Source organism: Equus przewalskii, chromosome 23 (assembly GCF_037783145.1).
Source record: "Equus przewalskii isolate Varuska chromosome 23, EquPr2, whole genome shotgun sequence".
Lineage (NCBI taxonomy): Eukaryota > Metazoa > Chordata > Mammalia > Perissodactyla > Equidae > Equus > Equus przewalskii.
In genome coordinates this window covers 15,980,192-16,003,522 of record NC_091853.1, presented here as the reverse complement: position 1 = coordinate 16,003,522, position 23,331 = coordinate 15,980,192, and the positions used below count along the sequence as shown (strand labels likewise).

At 45.8% G+C, this 23,331-nt stretch overlaps 1 protein-coding gene across 8 annotated transcripts in view; it reads left to right on the top strand.

The window, feature by feature from the left end:
- The window catches only part of RGS8 (regulator of G protein signaling 8), a 50,995-nt gene that overhangs the window by 13,397 nt on the left and 14,267 nt on the right, over positions 1 to 23,331 (top strand). For 2 of the 8 annotated variants that reach the window (XM_070591594.1, XM_070591592.1), the window contains exons 2-6: positions 9,060 to 9,175; positions 10,293 to 10,366; positions 12,270 to 12,398; positions 14,863 to 14,964; positions 15,797 to 15,861. In XM_070591594.1, the coding sequence (XP_070447695.1) occupies positions 12,373 to 12,398; positions 14,863 to 14,964; positions 15,797 to 15,861 (193 nt within the window). In that variant the 5' untranslated portion in view covers positions 9,060 to 9,175; positions 10,293 to 10,366; positions 12,270 to 12,372. Of the gene's footprint in view, positions 1 to 6,965; positions 7,247 to 9,059; positions 9,176 to 9,500; positions 9,945 to 10,020; positions 10,163 to 10,292; positions 10,367 to 12,269; positions 12,399 to 14,862; positions 14,965 to 15,796; positions 15,862 to 23,331 lie in introns of those variants that run through there. The other 6 variants (XM_070591593.1, XM_008521644.2, XM_008521636.2 and 3 more) reach the window with 6 other exon arrangements.

Below are 23,331 nucleotides of genomic sequence, written 5' to 3'. Positions count from 1 at the left end.
ATCCCACACTCACTGTTTGGTGCTTTCTCATTTTCTCTTTGTCCAAATGCCTACATCTTCAGACACACTAGAAATGCTCCTTTCTTCCCCTCTGTGCCTTGGGGATTAGAATAGTTTTCACTGTCCAAGAAGCATCAGCATTCTCCTCAGGACCTTTATCAGTGTGCTCTGGATGGAATTTTCACAAGGCTTTTGAATTCTTCAATATAAGGTCCTAGAAAGAAGAGGGTCTCAGAAAAGCTGAATGGCTTAAGGTAAATCCCTACCAGGGCCTTGTCTCTCAAGGAAAAGTGTCAGAATTTGCTCAGCATCCCTGTGCATCAGAGTGTACCCACACAGCTCTGTTCCCCACCCCCCGACCCTTCCCAGTGCAGACATTAATGTGCACCAGGAACAGCCCCAAAGCAAGTTGTCTCATTTCCCAAGGGCTCTGTGAAGGGAGGAAGGGGAGCAGTGGATCCCAACAGGAGAGCTGTGCCCTCAGGAGGCCTGGCCTCCACTCAACTATTTCCTGACGCTGTGGCTGCACCAGACCTCATCCCTGGCCCACTGGCTGTGGAGTTTCCCTTTTCACATGACTCTGAGTGGCTGGCTAGAGTGGAGCTGGAAGGAAGGACATAAAAGCCATTGGCCAAAGTTACTAAAAATGGAGGGTTAGAAAGAGCTTCTTTTATATTCAAAACATGGGGAGAGTGCTGAAGCCGCTTTCTGCCCACTGCTGTAGACCCTGGTGGCAAATGGTAAAGCTTTTGTTACTGTCTTGAAGGGGAAGAGATTGATAAGCAGCACCCTGGTGCAGTGTGATAGGAGAGCGCCACGTTTCAACTGGGGCAGTGCCTCGGGTTACATCTCAGCCCCAGGGCTTTGAAAACTAGGTCCCGCTGCTTCTCCATCTCTGGCCCTGCTGCCCCTTCCCCTGCAGCCTCCAACCCCACCCCATTTGGTGTTGGGGCCCTGCCTTCTATGACTCTGATGCTCTCAATGTGACTCCATGTTTTCATAAGGCTGAACAATTTATAATTTATATTTTCTTAAATATCTCATTGAATTCTTCCAATAACACAGTAAGCTGGCATCACCTTAGTAATTCGGATTTCAGAGATAAGGAGGCAAGGTTTTAAGCCAAGATGACCCAGCCATGAAGGGGTGGAGCTGGAGCTTGAACCCTTTTTACCTGATGCTGGAGCCTGTGCCATTTCTACGACTCCACACTACCTCTTCTGGCCAGCATCCTGCTTCAAACGTTGTCTCACTCACCTACCTGAACCTGGCTGGCTCAGTGAAATTCAACAAATATTTATTGAGCATCTTCTTGGTGCTAGGCACTGTGCTAGGTGTTGGAGGTGTAGAGATGAAAAATACAGCTTTTACTTATGTAATGTACATAGGTAATGGAATGTACCTATGCCTGGTACATTGCTGTGACATAGGAGATACCTAAACGTTAGCTGAATAAATGAATGAATGGATCCACTTTCCTGTCCTTGATGAACTTAAGTCTGGTTAGGAGAAGAGAGTTGCAGGCACATAATTGTGCCAGGTGCTGATGTAAAGAAGTGTGCCTGGGAGCACAGTGTAGGGCACTTTTGGAACCTGCGTGTGTGAGGGCAGCTGCTTGGAGGAAGTGGTCCTGAGTGCAGCTTGAAGGATGAAAAGGCATAAAGGAGCCCCAGAAATGTGGAGCCCATGATATGTGCTCAAGATTGTGAACAATGTGAAGTTGTCAGAGCATGAAGCCCAAACCAAGGGAGTGGTGGGTGACTCTCAAGGTAAGCAGGACCCAGCTTTTGGGGAGTTTATGTGTCAGGATCCTTATTAAACCTTGAACTTGATCCTTAAGCTAGAGGGGCTTATAGGTTGTGAGGAGAAGGGAGCATAGCCATGTTTGTGACTTAAACAGGTGACTATGAATAATGAAATTGAATTTAAGGAGGTAGGCTGGATCAGAGACCCAAGACCACAACATGAACAGGGACCGTGAACCAGAACATGAACTAGAACAGTGGGAGTAAGGATGGAGAGCAGGAGAGAGATGTGAGGGAGATTTAATCAGTATGATTTGGCAATTGGTTGACTATAAGAGATGAGAGACAAGGAGTTGTCTGTAATTACTTTCCTGTTTCTGGCTTGAGTTACTCAGTGGATGGTGGCGCCAGAAACTGAGATCAGGAATTCCAGAGGAAGCCAAGATTTGTATGTGTGTTTGAGGTAGGATGGAGGATAAAACGGGTCAGCAAAAGAAGGGGATAAAATGTGCTCAATTTTTAGATGTATTTTCATTTGTTGTGCCTGTGGGACATCTGAGGGGTATGTTCAGCAACCCCTGGGCTATGAGAAGCTATACGATTGGGAGAGGGGCCAGAATTAGAAGGAAAATATTTAGAAATGGTCAGTATACCCAAAGTAGTTAGGACTATGGGTGAGGATGAGATTGCCCAAGGAGTGTTTAAAGAGAGAAGAGCAGGAAGCCAAGCTTAGAAGGTAGGAGAATACTAGCCTCTATCAGGTGGGCAGAGGAGGAGAAGGCAGCACAGGAGACCCAGTGGAAGGGCAGTTAGGAGGGTCTATGGCCATGGAGGTCAAGGGAGTAGAGATGCCAGAAGTGAATGGTCACCCTGGCAAATGCAGCTAAGAGGTCCATAATGACAAGGACCACTGGACCCCACAAGATGGAGGTCGCTTTTTCAGGGAGAGGTGGGGACAGAAGCCAAATTATGAAGGATTTAGGAGAGGATAGGAAGTGGGCAAACATGAGATTCTTTCAGGCAACTTTGCTGAGAAAGGGAGGAATGCCCAAGGGAGGACTTTTTTTTTAAATGAAAGAATATTTTTATTTGTAAGTGTAGAATAACACGGGAGAAGGAGAGAATAAAGACAGAACAGAGAGTTCATAAAGCAGAGTAAGAGGGGAAGGAGGAGCCCAAAGCCATAGGAGGAAGAATTTACTTTGAACAGATAGATCTCAGAGTGGCGGGAAGGAAGAAAGGGTGTGTGTCAGTGTGGCTAGATTTGTAGGGGAGGCGAGGGGGAGAGAGGTGGAGGCATTTCCTACCTGAGGCCTCCATTATCTTGATGAAACAAGAGATGAGGCTGTGGGTGTGTGAAGGATTGCGTGTGTTATGTGAGTCCTCTCTTTCTCTACACTCCGGCTTCCTGCCCTTCAGCTGCCTTCACAGAAGCCAGCTGGCCACTAGGAATCTAATACATAAAAACTGAGTTCACTGTTTAAGATTGAGGGCACAATAGGAATGGAGAAGGGTTGGGGAGGCAAGTGAACAGGTCATCATTTGTATCCTCATCCAAAGTTGAGTTATTACCCTGGGTTCTGGATGTGTATTTGGGTAGCTCAGCAGTAGGAAGAAAGGATGTGGCTGGATTTCACCCCAGGAGCTCCCGGCTTGAGTTCCAGCTATGCCTTAAGAAACGTGACCTTGGGCAAAGTCTTTAAAGCGTAATTTCTGTAGGTGCTATCTAAGAGTCACGCCCACTCTAAACCTCTATGAATTTTGGCACCCACTCCCTAGGAGTCAAATGATAGGTTTTTCTGAAAATGGATTTATTCATGGGGAAGAAAACTCACAATAGAAAATTGACAGGAAATCAATTCCCATTCAAATTCCTTCCTTCTCCTCTGCTTCAATTTCCCTTCACTAATAGTTTACACTTGACATACTCATTTGACTGAAGCACGCACTGTCGTTGGTCACACTACTTAAAAAAAAAATTTATGCACAATTTCAAATTTACATAAGTCAAGAGAACAGAACAATGAGCCCTTACGTACTACCATCAGCTTCCACAACCCGCGTTCCCCACCCTTTGTAATTTTGAAGAAATTTGCAGAGAGCATATCATTTCAGCTCTAAATATTTCAGAGTGTATCTCTAAATAATAAGATTGCTTAAGAAAAAAACCCCTCAATATTGATATTACACTAATATCAATATCTAATCAGGGCTCAAATTTCCCCAATTGTCTCATAGTATTTTCTTATGGTTTTAAATTCGAATTAGGATCCAAATTTCATATATTGCATTTGGTTGATGTGTTTCTTAAGATATATATATTTTAAACACTGACAACCATTGTCTGAGAGACAGTCTTGTAACCCTACGACACCTCCCGATTTCGTGGTGTTTCTCCAGGGTGAGTAAGCCATTCAATTTTAGGAGACCTAAGGAACGATTGCAGTTCAGACTCCAACTTTTAATTTTAAAATTCCTTCTAGACACACTTAGAAGGAGCAGTATAAAGGTAGTGAGTAAAGAAAGGAGCATAGAAAGAAGCAAGGCCTGAAGGGAGTGGTACGGAGAGGGATGGAGGCTCAAGAGGAACAAAAGGAAATGACAAAGGTCACAGAGACTTATATAACCCTCCCATCCACCAAGAAGCTTGAAAGTTCTTACAAATGTACTCTGTACATTTTTGTATCACCAAAGTTAGTGTGGGGAACACGAATCTTTAAATGATATTCTATTTAGTGTGTTTTACCAAACAGCTTGTGAAATAGCTGAGCAGATATCATCCAAGGGATCCTCCGTGCAGAGTAGGGAAGTAGTAGGAGTCAGCAGTCCCATTTTACAGCTGATGCCACAGTTGATGAGGCTAAAAAAAGCGGCTCGCACTAAACAAACACTCCTTTGCCATTTGTCCAGCATTGTGCTAAACCCTAGACTGCATTATCTAATTTAATCCTTATAACAAGCCTATGACATTGGCACTGTGATCTTCATTTTCCCCACGATGAAAATGACGCTCAGAGTGGGAGAGTAACATGCCCGCGGTTACAAATCTGGAAAATGATGGAGCTGATCGAAACTCAAGGCTGTCAAACCCACTGTCCTATTTTTCCAGGTCAGTCTACTCTCCACTAAATCAGCACTCTTTTTTTGCTAATACTTGCTCACTGGCAAAATTCCATTTACAGGGAAGCTCAAAGCATCACCAAATATAATAACAGGGTGCGGTGTACTAGAATTTGCAAAGCATTTTCCTTCCCACATACTTTCTCATTTCTTTCTCATAAGCACCCTGAAAAATAGGCAGGGCAGGTGTGTTAATTTATGTTTTACAGATGAGGAAATTGAAAGGCAAAGCTCTTGGTTATGTTAGTTAGCGATCACATAGCTAGTGAGGGCAGTTCGTGTCACGGAGCTAGTTAATGGTAGAGTTAGGACCAAGGCATTTTCTTCTGATTCCAGCTCCTGTGCTTCTGGGGTTCTCTCTGGAAAGCTCGTGGGCCCGCACCTTTAGCTGCTGACTTCTTTCTGTGTCTTCTCTGCTGTTCATTGTGAGAAGTCAAACAGGCTTACTACAAATTAAATATCTGAATGCTTGAACTGATGAACAGGAAATGAGGCTGTAATGCTCAGAGGAATGAAATGGAGATGCATTTTTTCTTTTTTTTAGTAGAATTTTGGGCCAAGTGGCCTCTTTCTGTCCTTCTCTTCCCTATGTCCTTCCAGTCTCCATGGAAACCCCCAATCAATGCAGCATATGTTGATTCATGTTTCTACTGTTACTAGGAAGCTACAAAGTGGAAATTGCTTTTAAAAGATTTGCAGAAGAGCTTTAGCATGCTGACCAGAATTCAAATCTAATATCCGAATGGCTGTTTTATTAAAAGCTTTTAATATGGTACTATCCTAGGTGGTATGTTGATTAAATAAGCGCACAGGGGGCATTTGGAAATATACATCCTCCTCCACTATCACGGCTTTTAAAAATATTATGTTGCAGACTTTAATTCCCTTTATCTCCAATTTAATTACATTTTTGTGGCTTGTGTGACAATGCCAGGTGCCCCTTTTGCTCTTGATTAATTCCACTCTGGCCTGACCGGGCTGTTGGGAGCAATAGTTTGCAAATGTCTCAGGTACCTGTGCTGCTGACCCAGAAATGTCAGAGTGTCTTTTGCATTAGGTTGACTTTGGTCTTGACCTGGAGACTTACGGAAGTCTAACACGTTGCTGCCATAAGGAATCTTCAGTGATTTTTTCATATTTTTCCATGAACTCAAGATCAAATTTAGCCAACATTTATTAAAGACCTGCTCCGTACGAGGCAATGGGAATTGATAGGAAGGGGAGTCTGTTTTTGTGGGGCATGTAGTCGTTTGGGAGGATCAGAAAATGTCGATCACGAGGATAAACCACAGACTGTGATGCGGGCTGTCAGAGAATCACACACTAATGGGGTGGTGTTGGGATGGAGGGGTTCCTTTTTTTCGAGAGAGTTCTGAAAAAGCTTTGGACAGGAGAATTTTTAGCTTGGTGGGATTGTGTTTCGAGAGGGAGCTGGGAGTTAACGGGCAGATTCAGGGTGGGGACAATCCGGGTAGAAGGAGCAGTAGAGGAATCAGTTGTGTGTGTTCGTGCCTGTATGCGTGTGAGTATGTATGTGTGTGTGTGGGTGCACAGTGGGAGATAAGACTGGATAGGGAAATGGGACCAAATTATTGGAATGTCAGGCAGGACAAGAAGCTGCAAGGGAGCCCATCAAAGAGTATTATGCAGAGGATCTGGTTTATGGTATCGGTTGAGTGGGTAACTCTCGTGGTGGTATAGTGGTTTCTGGGAGGTTGGGGGTGTTGATGGGGGGCAGGAAGATTAGTTATTTAGGAGAGGTGGAAGGGCACACACTGTGCTGTGTACTGAAAAACCTCTGACATGGCAGCGTCAATGGATGGGAGGGGATGAAGTTGAGAAATATTTCAGAACTATAACGACAAGGTTTAAAAACCAATTCAGCAAGGGGAATAGAGAAAAAGAAGCCCCAAGTACCTGTACCTGTGACCCTGAAGGTCTAGGACAGAGTGGTGTCAGAAACACTCACAGGGAGCCCAGCAGGGCTGGAGGATTTGGAGGGAAAGTCAGCTGTTTTGGAGGCAGTCGAGTCTGCGGGGTCTGAGGGGGTGGAGCTGTCTAGCAGCCCTCTGGAAAAGCAGTCTGGAGCTCAGGGGAGGCAGGACTGAAGCATCGATTCTGGAGAGAAGCAGTGGCCCGCACCTGGGAGGGCTGGGTTTTCCAGGAGGAGCAGGCGTAGAATGGGAAGAGCAGAGAGGCGCAGGGCATCTGAGAAGCCAGAGCAGAGCTCGTAACGACTATTTGCCTGGGAAAATCCATGTGTTGGGAACAGTGGAGACATCCTGTGCCCAGTTTTCAGCCAGCAACTCAGGAGCAGTAACCAGAAAAGAATCCAGCGCTCTGGGTCCCGGCTCCAAGCCGGGGATGCAAAGTCCAAGTAGGTGAGTGTCTTTCTCATTAGCACTCCAACCTGCCTGCTTTTTCCTCTCTCTCTCCTACAGGAAAGAAGACCATGCTAGAATGCCTACCTCCTCGGTTCAGCTTAATTTTCCCCCTGGAATTCTTTATGCCCCTGCCTTATAGGACGGAAGACTAAGTTAGAGTCCACCCCTGAAAGGGGCCTGTACTAATCTGTGCTTCTCAAACCAGGGCGCTGCGGGGTTATTCCTGGGTGTTTAGGCATGCTTTGGTAAAAAGAAAAGTTCGGACTGGTTTTAATTTTCTTTTTACTCATGCTAGGTGCATATCCACATATTCTTGTCTTTATATTCCTATTCTTTCCTTTAAACTTCATTAATTCTTATATCTTTCTTTAAACATTTGGGTTGGCTTATTGACTTCCTGGGACTATATTACTTCTCTAAAGGCTAACTGAAGATTCTGAAGGCTGGTTAATATTGGTCAGCTTCCACTATGTGGGCCCATTTGCAGCCCTGCCCTAGCTCCTCGGCGCCTTTAAATCCTGGAGGCCAGACGGGGCAGCACGAGACATGGAGGAGGCCTCTACCCCGCTATTTTAACACCCGCAGAGGAGTCCCCTGATCATACTACCTTTATGTTAAAGCGAGGGGCAAAGCAGAGGCTGGAAGCACAAAGTTTGGTATCAGACACCAGCTCTGCCACTTACAAATGACTTGTCGTGTTTTTCCATCTGTAAAATGAGGATGGTAAAGATGTCGACATTGTGAGTTTATTGTGAGAGTTAAGAAAGATAAGGCAAGTGCACTGTTTAGCACAGGGTCTGGCACATTCTAAAAGCTCATTAAGTGTTAGCTATGTGCTTGGGATCCAGGGGCGGATCCACCTTATGGTACAAACTTATCTTGCATTAGGGAAGTGCTTATCGATGGGCTTTTTTTCACCCGTTTATCTGTCCACTTGTTTCTTACAGTACAGGAAAGTGTCCAGACGTGAGGGAATCTCTTTATGCTTAGCTTCTAAACCCCAGTGAGCAACAGGGTTTGGGACAGGGGTTCTGAGGGATAGAGTATGTTTCCTTTACATCTCATTTTACGACACTAAGTTCCCTTTACCCAACAGAGGGGAACCGCGGACATTTTCAGAGAGAGAGAATGAGTCACTGTGGAGGCAGCCTCAGAATTTTTATTTCATCCTTGTCGTCAGGCAGCGTGCGGTTGCGGCAGAATCATTTCTCTGCGAGAATAGGGGTCATGCACCAATAGATCTGCCAGGAAGACCGAGTCCCGGCGTGACGTAGGAGAAAAAGCTCTGCTGTGAGCGTCGTAAGAAAACAAGTTCTGGTCCTTGAGCTGCCTTATATGTGTTGTGTCACTTTGAAACAGACATGTCACCTTTTCTAGTCTCCGTTTTCTCATCAACTCGGGGACGGTAATACTCTCTCTGACTGTGGCGTGGGGTTTTTGAGTGACGATGCACGAAAATGCTTTTTACATTGTAAAAGATTAACCAAATGGAACCTAATATGTTTATTATAAAGCCATCACTTTCCATAGAGATTTCTGCTGCCTCTAGCAAATGCTGCCTTTTGGGTTTTAGAAATGACTGGCAGCAAAGGCCAGGTGCATTTGGAGCTAGTTCCTGAGCGGGAGCAGGAGACTCGGCCTTAGGGACCTAGAGCGGATAGAGGAGAAGGTAAGCTTTATCCCAGGGCGTGAGGTGCAAACTTTAGCATACATCAGAATCACCTGGAAGGCTGGGCCCCATCCCTGGAGTTTCTGATTCTGTAGGTCTGGGGGTGGGGCCTGAGAATTTGCATTTCTAACACATCTCCAGATGATGCTGACGCTGCTGGTCCAAGGATGACACTCTGAGAACTACTGCACTAGGGCAAACAGGAAGAGAAAGTCCTCCTCCTTGAACTGAAACAGGCCGTGTGAAGATCCATGTGGGTAAGGCGGCTTGGAAGAAAAAACGTAGAAGACAGAAAAATAGGGATAATGTGCAGGTTGGGCAGAACAAAGGGAAAAGTCTCATTCCGTACCAAATGCGAGTAGGGGGAAGTTGCTAGGTGATGGATGAGGAAGAGAGGTGAATTTCCACTGTAGGAAAAACCGGGAGCACAGAGTTAGAAATATACATGTTTGGGGAGGCAGAGGAGGTGGAAATTTCTCATTAAGAAGTGAGGAGTGGTGTGATTGGTGCTGGGGGGTGGCAGTGGAGATGGGCTGGGGGAGAAATGCCTTGGTGGAGTATGGGGCCAGCTGAGGTGTGGCAGAAGGGGGTCATTTCAGCGCTGTGTGGTTCGGCTTGGCAGTGCAGCACAATAGAAATTCGGAGAAAGGGGGTGGAATTTAGATGTGTGACCTGCCCCGTAGTGTTCTTGCTCTCTGCATTTATCACATCACATCACACCCAGCAAGACAGCCCCCCTCCTCCTGGCTCATTAGGAGATTTGATTCGGCTTGGCTCCTGCTGTCAGCAGCTGTCTGGGGCAAGATCTTTATGCTCTCTGCTCCCTGAGCAGCAACCATCCTTCGGCCAGCGGCAGAGCTCATTAGAAGAGGCCCCCTGGACATTTGATTTTCAGGTCATTGGTGGCTGGAAAGAGTTAATACCTACAGCTTCGCTGCCCCCTGCACAGCCTCTGGGTGCAGAGGGAGGCAGCTTTGGGCTGTGGGGACTTCTCCCTGAGCTGCAGCCAAAGGAGCTGGGAAGCAGGTTAGTGAGGCTGAGGAGGAAGGTGAGGGAGGAGTGCCAGGCAAGCTTTGCTCAGGGGCACCTCCTGCATCCTGCCAATGAGGATGGGTGTGCAGACCGTGTCCCGGAGCTGAGCCGCCGCCCGCGGGGTGTAGGCTGCTTCAGTATTTACTGGATGTGACAAGCAGAGAGAAGAGCTTTCAGCGGGGCCGCTTGCTGCCCGGCTCAAGTGGTGGGAGGTGTGTTGTGCATGCATGCATGTGTATATGTGTGCGTGTGTGTGCGCGTGTGTGCCTGTGTGTCCAGGCACACATGCCCTTCACCCGCCAAGGATTTGACTGCTAAGAGAAAGATCTACTCTTTCCCCAGAGCTCCTTAACCCGCAGCTTCTCTGACCATCCGGTTGGCAAAGACGCGCAGGCCATGAGGACTGGTCAAAGACAGTGAGTATTGCGCTTTCCTCTCCGGGGTGCCCATGTGGGCTGATTGCATTATCCATATTTAATTAACCTGCCTCTTCATGCATATTGATTGCTTTCTCCCTGCTGAGGCTCTTAGTTTCTCTTCCCCTCTTTGTAAATCCTTGCTCTTTGCTTTTAACCTTTGCTTTTTACTTGAGTATCCTCTCTTTCCATTGTGTCCCATCCTGGCTGCCCCAGAGTCACCTATAACTTGATGTCCATCTATGAGGGCACATGTACTGTGGGTGCAATCACACCCTCGGCCTTCCTGGGCTCAGGGTAACCCCAAACTCTGTCCCCCAGAAGCCAAGGATCCTGGGGTGCTGGGATGAATCAGGAAGCTTGGGTCGGAGAACCTGGCAGGTTCTTATTTCATTGACGCTGAGGCTGAGCTCATTGAAGGGGTGGTGGAGAGTCCGAGAGGCGATGGTGGGCAGTGCTGGATTTGGAAGAGAGAGATGCAGGTATTGAAGCAGCTCCAGCAAGCCAGGGTGGGTACCAGTGGAGTGGGAAGAGCGACAACACAGTGACAGGAGGCCGGGTGATAACTGCCCCAAATGACCTTGCCTGCTGTGTATGCGGGGAGCGGTCCCCGGTTCTGCTCAGCTCCAGGGTAATGGAGGTCCCTGGCATGGGCTTCCCCCTCCTCTGGGGTATATCCCACAAGCAAGAGAAACTGAGGCTTAGATGCCCCAAATAATGATTTCTAGAGACCCTTACAGCTGTGAAGAGCTTCGATTTCTTGACTTCTGGGCAAGCAGGTGTACACACGGTTAGGACAAAGATTACGGAAGTGTCCTAGCTGTCAGAGATCACGATCCAGGCTCAGTCTCCCGGGGATGAGCCTTTACGCAAAGTCTAACTAATTTTTTTTAGTTTTAACAAAGCCATCGTTTTATTTTATTAATTGTGGTATTATTAGAGAAGGTATTTTTAAAAGTATTTGTGAAATGTTCCAGGTAATATCAAAATAATTTAACCGGTGTAGATTGCGTCAGGGCCTTATCCATCTAAATTAGGTTTCTTTTAAAATGGGTTCTATGTTCCGTGTCAGAGTTTCCCAGGGGAACCCTTTATGTATAGGCTGCTCTCTTCACGTGTTTCTTCTTATCAGGTTTCTTCTGCGGCAAGAAAGCATTCAAAGCACTGAGAATAGGACCCTCAGGAGAGAGAGATGGTCAGTCAATCAGGCCTCAGCCTCAGCATCCCTCTCCTGGTGTCCTCCCTGCGTCGGGTCAGGAATAGGCAGGTCCCCAGGCTGAGGAAGGCCAGGCAGCCTCCCTAGGGGCAAGAAAGAGTGACTCGCATATTCATTTCTTCAGCCTGTGCCTGTGATCCCTGCAAAGGAGCAGGCCTGTTCAGTGACAGTGCCTGACAAGCCTCCCTTGGAGTTGCTCCAACCTTCCTCCCGCTCACGCCTTCCTGAGGCTCCTCGCACTCCTGCCTCCAGGACAGGTTCCCTTGAGGGAGGCGAGAATCAGAACAGCAGCCAATCAAATGATTCTGGAGCAAGTGCTGTCCCTACCTCCCCCACCCCTGGCTGGCTGGTCACTTGAGTCCCACTAGAGTAAGACAAAGAGAACAGTAATTTGTGGCCTGCTAAGCCCATGCCTTCCTCCCCTGGGGCATGTGTCCCACTTTACTGTGGATGGCCAGTGGTTGGGAAAGAGAAACTCCTGACCATTAGGCAGCAGAGTGAAGCCACCCAACGATTCGTTCTTATCTATCCTTGGCTGGTCACCCTTGCTCAGGACAAGCAGACATCTATGGGGAAGGGGGTGTGTGTGGGGAGGTATTCAGTTGGCAGAAAGCCATCTGAGAAGATTTGCAGCCAGGCCAGATAAGAGAGGATGGCCCCCTCTTACAGCAGATTCTTTGATTTTAGGTGAGAGGACGTGAAAGGGTATATCCCTGTGCCCCGCAGTCTTATCTCCCGCCCTGACGTCCCTGCAAACCAGCCAGAGGGTTAACCGTAAGCGGGTGCCTGTATGGCCGCTTTACTGATGCCACGCAGGTAACTGATGCTCACCTGTCTTCTTGCCCCTGCCCCTTTCCTCTTTCTCTACCCTCCCACCTCCCCTGCTGTTTGAGCCTGCCCCAGGCCTTCTAATCTCATGGGTGGTGCACTTGCCTCCGTCCCCCAGGCCTTCCATGTGGGCTGCACTGTCCTTCCCTGGGTGCTTCTTGCAAAGTTGTGGCCTTGCAAGCAGGACTTGCCTTAGTGCCAAGCCCTCCCATTGACCAGGAGGACTTATGGGGTGGGACTGTGCATGAGCTTGTGTGGAACCATTTAGAGACCTCTGCGGGTCACCAGGACAGGGAAGAAAGATGAGGGCAAGCCTAGTTGGGATTTTTTTGGTAACCTTAACCTTTGCCTCTTACTTCTGCTCTCATTTCAGACTTAACTAAAATGTTATAACTCAGGTCTCAGCTAGACAAGATGGAAAATCAAAGCCATTTTGTCCCAAAGAATATTCTATGGAAGAATTTAGTAAACGATTTGGGAGAATCACTGTTGTCTTGGTAAAAAGTATCACCCTTTACACCGGCCCCTGCTAAACCCTGTTAGATGGCTTGGGTGGATTTGCCATTTTTTGAAATCCTCTTAATTGCTCTTTGGGGGTATCAATCTGACTGTGATTGATAATCCTGAGGCACTGAGGAATGAACTGACACACTGAAAGTTAAGTTTCGGCCTGTGGTGCAGCCTGAGCAAGACCTTTACTCAGATTCACGGAAAGTGATGACTCAAGGGCCTTTAATCAGTTGTTTGTGTGGCCTGGTGTCAGAGCAGCCTGTGACTTGTAAGAGTGAGTGGACACACGATGCTCACTAGTGCAGGAGAGAGACCAGCCGAAGCCAATGTTTTGAAATGCCACAAAATCGATTCACAATGGGCCTGCCTGAGATGAGAGGTGGGAGCGAAGGCCACGCAGGCCCACTCTTCTGCGGGAGAGGTACCATTTCTGGGAACTTGGATGTTTTGGCTTTAGCAGGCTCCTCGGAGGCGGACTGGGAAATACAAACGCTGTCCATTCACGCCAAATAAGATACCATCCTAGTGGACATTCGTTGGATAGGATTTCTGTGAACAAATACCAGAGCCAGGGATGAAAACCCATTTGAAATAAGAGAAAGAGATTGAATTGGATGGTTTCTAACATCTCTGCCCAGTCCCAGGATTTGTGAAAAAAAGGAAAGAAAAGCCAGGCTGGAAGGACTTCCTTTCAGCAGGGAGAATGAAATCTTCTGGGCCTATTTCTGTGGCAAATTGTTACCAATGTGCACGTGGCAGCCCCCTTTTATAAGTCACTCTTAAGTCCTGATCTGATTATACCAAACACCTCCCACTTACCTTTGCCCTCCATGTGAGGAGTTGTCAGGGTTAAAGGTCAGGGGTCAGTAAACTTAATTCTGTCAAAGGCCAGAGAGTAAATATTTTCAGTTTTGTGGGCCATACAGTCTGTGTTGCAACCACCCAACTCTGCCCCTGTGCTCGAAAGCAGCTTTGAACAATATGTAAACAAAGGGGGAGTGTTGTGTTCCAATAAAACTTTATTTACACAAATGGGCATCTTGCGGGGCTGTAGTTTGCCAATCTCTGATTAAAGGTAAAAAGGGGCTAATGTTGGGAGTCTGAAAGAGACATGAGCACAATTTCTCATTTCGTCCTCCGCAGCAGGTAACTGTTTAAGTATCTGATCCTTAGGAAAATAAGAAATATGAGAAATTTAAATATGCATGTCAAAATTTTACACGTGCTGATTGAGATAAGCCAAAATATAAATAGGAATATGAGGGCTTCGTTAAGTAAACAGAAGAACTCGGCGCACTGGTTCTTAATTGCTAATTGTACCTTGCTCTTGTCCTCGCCTGCAGGCATCGGTCCTTGCTGGTCTGTAAAAATTTATGTGTATCCCCAGGTGTGTGGGATGAGTGGGGAGAACTCCAGGCAGCATTGACCCGCCTTGAAGCCCATACTTCGCGCTCTGAGCCTCTGTGATATGCATCCGTATCTTAGGCAGGAAACCCCCTCCTCTCTGCGTGGGTACTACTTCTGGGGCTTTGCAATCAGGAGCTGCTGCTGCTACTTTGCCCTCCTAGTGGGAGAGCAAAATGTAGATTGTTATTTTGTCATCACTGTATTTCCTTTCCCTACAGAGAATCCTAATTTAGAAATTCTTCCAAGCTAACGACCTTCATTGACTTACCATCAACTTGCCGTGCCAGCTTTAAAAAGCATTAAGCCTCTAGGGGTAGGGTACCTATTACTATTCTGGGAATCAAGATAGGGAGTGAGTGTATCCCTTCATCTTCTAGGTGTTTCTCCTCTTGTTCATGAAATCTTCAGGGGCCACCTGGGGAAGGGTGGGAGGGGGCAGTGCTGGCCCTGACAGCAGCAGCTCCAGGGGCCCCTTCTAGAGCTGACAGCTATGATCATGACATCCCCCATCCTTCTGCCCCTGTGCTTGTTGCAGGAACAAAGGGATGAGGACTCGACTGGGATGCCTGTCGCACAAGTCAGACTCGTGTAGTGATTTCACAGCTATTCTTCCTGACAAACCCAACCGCGCTCTAAAGTGAGTAGTATGGCCACCCGGCTTTCCCGGGGTGCCCACCATGGGGTGCTACTGTGGGGCTATAGAACCCGTTCTTCTCTAGGAGGTTGGTGACCAGATGAGCCAGGTGACACTGAATTTCTGCTTCGTGGCACCTCCTTTTAATATCCCTGAACGTGAGTGAAAGAATGTTTATTTTCCTTTTCAAAAGGTATGACGAGTCAGAATAGGGATGCTCCTTTTACTTTTAAGAAAACCATATTACCCACCATTCTTACAAAGCTGCAGTGAAGGATACTTCTTGGTTCTACTTAGTTGTCAGTCTCAGCTCTCAATTTGGAAACAAACACTCAAATCTACCCTAAAAATCTGCTTAGGGTCAGATAATCTGGATTCAGTGCCTATACTGTGCAGGCACTGCGTTAAATGATGTCATAGATGTTACCTCATTTAACCCTCACAGAGCTCTGTAATGGCCATTGTTATCCCCTCTACAGAGGTGAAGAAAGTCAGGTGACAGTAAGTGATGGAGTCAGGAGCTCAACCTAACTTTTCTGATGCCGAGACCAGTTTCTTTCCATTGTTATCCTGACATCTCTAAATCATGCACTTACTTAGCTTTGCTTTTAAGACTGAAAACCAATATACTAAATCCACTGAATTCCAGTCCTGAGGGTTTTCCATCAGTTACTTAAGAATGTACACATTCACAGCGGCCGAATTGCAGGAATCTAGGTATGGTCTTCATTTGCCCCCATTGTTCCAATTTTTCCTCCTGAGCAAATCTCGGTGATGGCTGAAGGAGAGGTGGTTATTCCAGAAATATTCAGGGGAGATGTTTCTTTTTTCGTAGGAGATTATCCACGGAAGAGGCTACGAGGTGGGCAGATTCCTTTGATGTGCTTCTGTCTCATAAGTGTGAGTAGAATTCAGGTTTCAACATGTCGCAGTGAATCGTTTGGTGCATCAGTAAAACATGCATCAAAAGCCTACCATGATCCAGGTGTTGTGCTAGGGGTCTCAGACGGCGCCAGTGCCCACCGTCACAGAGCCTTCTGCTTAGAGAGGTGTAGAGATAAGAAAACATACTTTAAATGCAGTGGGAAGAGGCCCTTCTTTGCTGTTTTCTGGGTTGACAGTATGGTCCCAAGAAGCCTTCGTGTTCTCAGCATTTTAGTAAGAAAGAATTTAGCTTGGGGAGTGGGAGTGGTGGGCTCAATGGGAATGAGAGAGTCGAGGTTCCATCCCAGATCTTCTTTACAAAATTAAATGACCTCGCCCCAGCTCACTAGAGAGCCTTGGGTTGCTCATCAGTCAAATGAATGTCCTGGGCATTTTGTTATTCACTTGAGTTGGCAAAGTTTTGAGTTTTCTTCTTGCTCTTTATTTGGGGGGTTTACTACCCTAGCCGTGTTACATTCCTCAATTTCTGACGGGCAGAGCACACTTCTGCTACCCCTCCTCTTCCGTTTTGCCCTTCCTCATCTTTTCTGCCATTAGTTTCCCACAGAGGCAGAAATAGTCGTGCATATTTTGGTGTGGGAAGGGCACTTTGACAATGGCCAAAGTTTTCAAAAAAAAGCACAAGGCTTTTTTCTCATCATAATCAAGTCCAAATTCACTGGGCTTTGAAATCCTAGTGGCATTAAGCACATGGGAGAGGGAGAGCTGGGGTGAGGAAGAGAGAAGGGTCTTTTGCAGAGAACAGAAGGGGTCGCACAGACGTTCGGTGTTCCTCTTCAGTTTGTCTTGTCAATATTAGAAGTCCTGATTGATCTGGGAGCAGAAGGGCAGCTTTTAGTTTAGCATATTATTTCCACTTAATTGGAGGACACGATTTTGTACAACAAAGTGAAGGGCATTGGCTGGTAGTCAGACTTGTGTTCTCAATTTTGACCCAGCTCGGCTACAAGATAATTGAGTGGCCGTGATGGAGTCCCTAGGTCTTCAGAAGATGTCTTTAGAAGTGATTTTGCTTTCCACGGGACGAGCAGTGCCTTCTGCCTTTGCCCTGATCCTAATAAACTAATTAACAAACGCATTTGAATAGATTTTAAAATGAAATGCAAGATCCAAGAATAAGCCCATATTGTAGAAAGTAATTTGTGAGACAAATAGTCATTTGAGCGTTCTATGGATTACACTTAGGAAGGAAAATAACGCAGCGAAGATACAGCCTATATAACATATGGCTATACCCCAAACAGAAGCTTATGTGGTGAATTTGCCGAGGTATTGGCATATGTACAGTAATGCTTAGGATTTGACAGCAATGCTTGTTTCTTATGAGGCTATTCTGACTTATTTTCTGGAGTCACATTAGGCTAAATAAGTGTCACTATCAATTTACACCTTCTTTTCTGGCTGAATTCGATTCAAGGTCACCTTAAAGTTTGGTTTCTATTTCAGCCTCATGACTGACTCACTTAGTTCAAGTCCCTGGGGCTGTTTCCTCATTCTAAAATGCTGATAGAAATACCTGTGTGCTACCTGTCACCCGGCTATGAGAATCTTCATAAAAGGACACCTTTACATGATTTTGGGTTCTCTACTCAACGGTGTTTTGTAAGAATATGATGGTATTTTTTAAAATGATGCTTTTACTTATCAAATGTAAAACAAATGTGTCTTGAGAATAAGCTTGCAAATTTTGCTGCCCATTATTAATATTAAGCCATTGTAGACAAAGTTTATGGTGGTAAAATTAGTGGATGGAAGCTTAGGGTGTATTTGGGTTGCTGCAGTGGCAAGACCCGGAGGTTTAAGAGGTTTAATTTTATTTGCTTGAGTCAATGACTTTTAGACCTGAAGGCACTTGGTTCTGCTTCTGTCGCGGTTGCTTTTGGTTTCCAGGAAGGCAATGACACTTATCTGAGATGGGGCTTCCACTAAGGGGTTACAAGAGACACCAGATTGGTTTCTTTGTAAAACCACTACAGAAATAGGCTTTTTGAACTTTGAAGTTCTGTGATCCTTTTTGGAGTCTGATGTTCTATTTTTACGACTGTTTAGTACAGAAGTAAAAAGCCAATGGAGTGAATGTCTGCGAGAAGAAAGGTGTCTTTATTCAGGGGTCACTGGCAGAATTTCAAGGTTTTAGAACTTGAACACTTACTCCCCAGGAAGGCTGTGGAGGAGCCAGAGCCCAGGTTACTTTGTAGGGTGTTGACAACTTTCTAAAAGTCTAATTAGTTTAGGTTAGTATTGTAACTCAATTAGGGCTGATTAAGCTTTTCCCAAGGGATTGCGTGTGTGCTGGTCCCTTAGGAGGCACAGCAGTTGATCAGAGGTGTTCGGGGCTTTCAATTAAGACAACAAAATGTCCTAAAAAGTAAAGAAAGGAGAACCACTGAATGACTGGGCTCCAGAAAAAGGTGCATTAGTCTAGAGTCTACTCCCTGGTAATTCTCTACACCTAGGCAGCTATCCTCCTGGAGTTTTGTATTTCAGAAAATTCAGATAATTATTTTTGTGCCTTTTCTCAATCAACAGAACATCTTTGCCATCCCTGCTCTGCATGGGTGTTTTGGACACTCGTTTATTTTAAAGAAAGGTGTATCGAGCGTTCATTATATACAAAATCTATACTAAGCAGCTGGTTGGCTGATGAGTAGGATGGTCCCTCCCTGGTGGAGAATGCACCCTTCTGAGAAAACAAACAAGCGTACACCTAACACAAGAAATAAGACAGTCTGCTGACTACAGACTAGGGGCCTGAAGATTCCAAATAGAATCCTGGTATTCAGTGTCCCCCTTAAATTCCATCTCGTCAATATTGGAAGTCCTCACTGATGCGGGAGCAGAAGGGCTGCTTTTGGTTTACGGCGTTGTTTCTATTTAATCAAGGAACATAATTCTGCACAATTAAGTTAAGAACAATGGCTGGTGGTCAGTCCAGTGCTCTCCATTTTGACCCAGCTCTGCTACTACATAGCAAGGTGGCCTTGATGGAATCCCTCAGTCTCTTGGAAAATTTATTCATCTCTGCAATGAAGGATCTGGAGTAGGATATGTCAGAGGCTGGATCCAGTTTTGCTCCCTTGTTCTAGAATGCCGTCTGTAGCAACCACCGAGGCTCGGCAGTAACTCGTCACCTGCGGCAGGTGGTCTGAGTCAGCGCCGCCTGCAGGGTTATGTAAAACTGCTTCAAAGCTGACATGGCTCCAGCCACCAGCTGAGGGGCTAAGGCACCTGCATTATGAACCCTTCCGCTCTCCCTGGCAGGGTCCTGCTGTGCAGGGAGCACCGCACGGGTTCAAATCTCAGGAAAAAAAGAAAGCAACTTTGCTATTTTTTAAACCTTAGTACAAGAAAAATTTGGAAGGCAAATATTTGGAGCAGTTTGATTTCCCATCACACTTGCTGACAAGTGTAGTACAAAGCTAAAGAAGCACCCACAGAGGGCTGGGAGATACCCACTTGCTAAGTGCTTTTTTTTTAACTAGCAAATGAAAAATGAAGTTGAAATTGCTGATGGCTTTATTTGCTAGGGAGAGATTGCTAATGTGCATTAATTTGGCATCTTTTTCCTATTCATTCAGTGGCAATTAGACTTGGCGTCTATGAGTTGTGCATGTAGTCTGCCCCCAAGGGTTGTGTGGGGGTGTGTGTGTGAGTGTGGACACCCAGAAGCCTTTCTGCCTCTGCAGCTCAGACCTGGGAGAGTGGAGGCTCTTAACTTGTGGGAGGTCTTGTCTGACAGGTTGCTGGAGAGCAGGCACAAAATTGTGTGTCTTCTGCTTTTATATTCCTCATGAGGTGCAGGTGTTATATGCCTGTTATATGTCCAGCGTTTTGTAGGACATTCTGTCCTTAACTCTGGATCAATTCTTCCTCCCTTTTTCTCTCTCTCCCTCCTTCCTTTCTTTGTTATTTTGGATGTAAAAGTTGGATTCATTCCTGTTTTAAGGTGAAGATGTGGACAGGGTCCCTCCCTTTTGCCCTCACTTCTTTTAGCCTGACCCCACACCCAGAAGACAGAGCAGTGCACCCTGGGCATCCATGTGGTCCTTGGCTTTGTTTCCTTGTTTGCATGGAGCATGGAGGTTCTATGCTGACCTGTCCCCACCAGGCCCAGGGAAGGTTAGGTCAGTGGAATAGTACAGTTGAAAGCTCTCCTGCATTTGTAAAGTTTTATCCATTGCTGAGCAAAGGAGACCAAAAAGGAGGCTTTTGGCTTTTAAAAATTAGCCTCCTTTGGGATAATGGTTGAGATATAGAAAAATATAATGACTTGACCTGGTCACACAGCAACCATGCAGAAAACCCTAAACAAACAAACACTAAAATTACCAGCTCATGAAATTCCTTAATTATTCATCTGAATGCTCTTTAGTTTTAGAATATACAGTTGAACAATCAGGTTTCCATTTACTGCACAGCCCTCCCCACATCTCTCATTAAGCCAAAAGTTTCTAGAACAGTGTTACTCAAAGTGTGAACCAAGGAAGGCAGTACCAGCAGATGCTGGGAGCTTGTGAGGAATGAAAATTCTTGGGTTCTATCTCAGACCTACTGTATCAAAATCTCTGGGGGTGGGGCTGGCAATCTGTTCTTCTTCAAGCCCTCCAGTAATGTTTGTGCTCATTTAGTGTGAGAAGCACGGCTCCAAAGCACAAGTAAGTGAAACCATGAATCTGGAGCATCCTAGTGAGGCAGGTGGTCTGTGGTTTCCAAGAAACACACTAAAGACCGTATCGCAGCTTTCCGAAGTTCTCAGGCAGTGCATGGATGAGGTACCGTGTATCACAGATTCCGCATATGTAGCAGGTATGGTGGAGGGTGTTCACAATAAATAAACAAATATGGCAAGTGTGCTTTCTGCATAAATGGAGGACATGGGTTAAAAGAGATATGTGAAATAGAGATGGGTGGAAAAGAAGCTTCTCTTCCCCTTGCCATCCTCTCTAAATTGCTGTAATTTTTACTTGCACCCAGGAATGTGGGTGCATTTAGCCTTACAGGAGTGTATGGAATAAATAAGGCAACTATTAACAGCTTATTGAAAAAGGTTTGAATGAAAGCAACTGGACAGCCATTCTGTCGCTGACCAGCTATGTGACCTTTGGCGAATTGCGTAACCTCTCCAAACCTCCCTTTCTTCATCTGTGAAAGATAAGACTTACCTGTAGAGTTGTTGTAAGAATTAAATATGGCTGTGGTTATGAAGTGCGAAGCATGATGACTGGCACACAGAGGGGGTCCATAGAGGATAACTATTTTTATTATTTTTGTTATAACACATTAAATTCATTGAGAAAACATGCATTTCATGCCTCCTCTACGCTAGAGGTGGCCTCAACTCCTTGTTCCCACAGGCAGCTTGAGCTTGAACACTGTGGGTAGGGTGGGGGATGTATTAGAATTACAGGTGGGCTTATTCAGGCTCCATCGTACCTCATCCTCTGTCTCCCGAGGTTTTAGCATCCCTTCCTCATACCGTCCCAATCTCCCCTCAGTGTACGTGAGGGAATCCCTCTGGGGATGCAGTTTAAAAGCCCAGTAGTGAATCTGATATGTTTCCTCTTTAGGAGTCCCTGTAGTATTGCTCTATCAAACCAACTAGGCAAATATTCCTGGACACTTAATTTTGAAATCTTTTAGGCTATGGACTGGTATACATGGGGTTTTGCAATACTTCTCCTGTATAAAAGGAGTCATTTGTGAATGCCAAACTTTCACCCTATTAGGGATACTTCCTGGTCTCCCCTTCAATAGAAAAGTCCTTGCCAATTTCTTATAATAATTGCAGATACAGGCTCTACCTTGTTTTTTCTGTTACCTGACTCAGCTTCTGCTTGATCAAACAGGAAAGAACATTGGAATAGGAGGTGTAAGACCCAGGTTCTCCTTACTCTTCTGTGACTACGTCCTAGGAATAAGAAACCATACAACCTCAGAACCTCCCGTTTCCTTGGCTCCAGTGTAGAGCTTGACCATAGGATCTCTCATGTCCTCTCTAGCCCGAACACTCTAACAACTGTCAAGTCCTACTACTATTATAATACATCATCTTGCTATATGTACACTAACAAAGTGGAGATCATTGAAGAAAATTATGTTAATCACAAGATTGAAGTATAATTAGCATACCAATTGCTTGCCAATAAATGTCAGGAACTGGAAATACTTTGTTCTCTAAATAACCTCCTACCTAAATCTTGCTTAGCGCCAGTTATTTGTTTAAAAACCTTTATTTTGTAGACAACATGAAAGAAAGCCTTTGATCCTGTTGTCATTCTCATCACCAGTTTCAAATTAGTGAACTTGGTTCTGAATCAAAGAGGTTTTGACTTCACCATTAGTGTACATATCCTGGATTTTATAAATGTGTTTTCGTCTCCTATCCTCTGTCTGACCTTGGAACACATTCACCACTTTATTTTTTCCAATTGATCAGGTATGCAAGAGGACTCTGGTCTTTGGGACAGCACTTTGGTAAACAGAGAGCTTAAAAAAAATATTCATCTTTGTGATCATGTATTTTTCCAAGTCCGAGAGCTGAGCTAGGCTCAAGCCCACCCCCGATGCCAGCTAAATCAGGGCTCCTGGACCTTGAACTGTTACCTAAGCCACCCTCCCCGCTGTACCAGCTGCACTGCTCATTCATAGTGACCCAGTTTCTCTTCTTATGTAAGCACCCTGCATCAAAGAACCGGAGGAGAATGCAGGCAGCAGGCAGCATGTGCGGCCACGGGTGTGTTCTTGGAGATTCTGTGCATGCTCGGGAGGATGCCAATATTCTGCCCAGTGTTCCAGGAATTCTGGACACAGGCCTTTCCCTTTCTGCGATTAGATAGACACTACTGTCAAAAAAATGTGTAATATTCTCAGAGCCTTGACTTGTTAGAGGGTCATACAAAGAAAACCAAAGTGAAATGAAAAACAAGGCAGATCCTCTTGTTTCTCTCCCGTTTTCCTGAACTCTTCAGCACCCACCACCTTGAAGTTGCCAGGATTGATTTTTTTGTATTAGACATGCTACGTTCTGTATGATGATTCCTTAAGCCACCGAAGTGCAGGAATGATGGTGACAAACGTGAATGGTGCAATCCCTGTCTGAGTGTCAGGCCCTGCATGCTGTCTACATGGATTGTGTAAACACAGTCATGCCAACGGCCCCATGGAGCAGGCACACTTAGGACCTGCACTGCACAGATGAGAGATCCGATGCACAGAGAGGTTTAGCATCTTGCCCAAGGTCACACTTAGCTAGTGTGTGTCAGAATCAGGACACAATCCCAGGCAGAATAGCTTTGGGGATCAGAGAGAAGTCACTCTTTCCAGCTGCCTGGAATCTGTGGAGATGGTGGAGGGGGGACTCCAGTTCCCTGAGTATAGAGGAGGGAGCAGGGCCGGGGGTGCACGGAGCAGCTTGTGCCTGGGGCG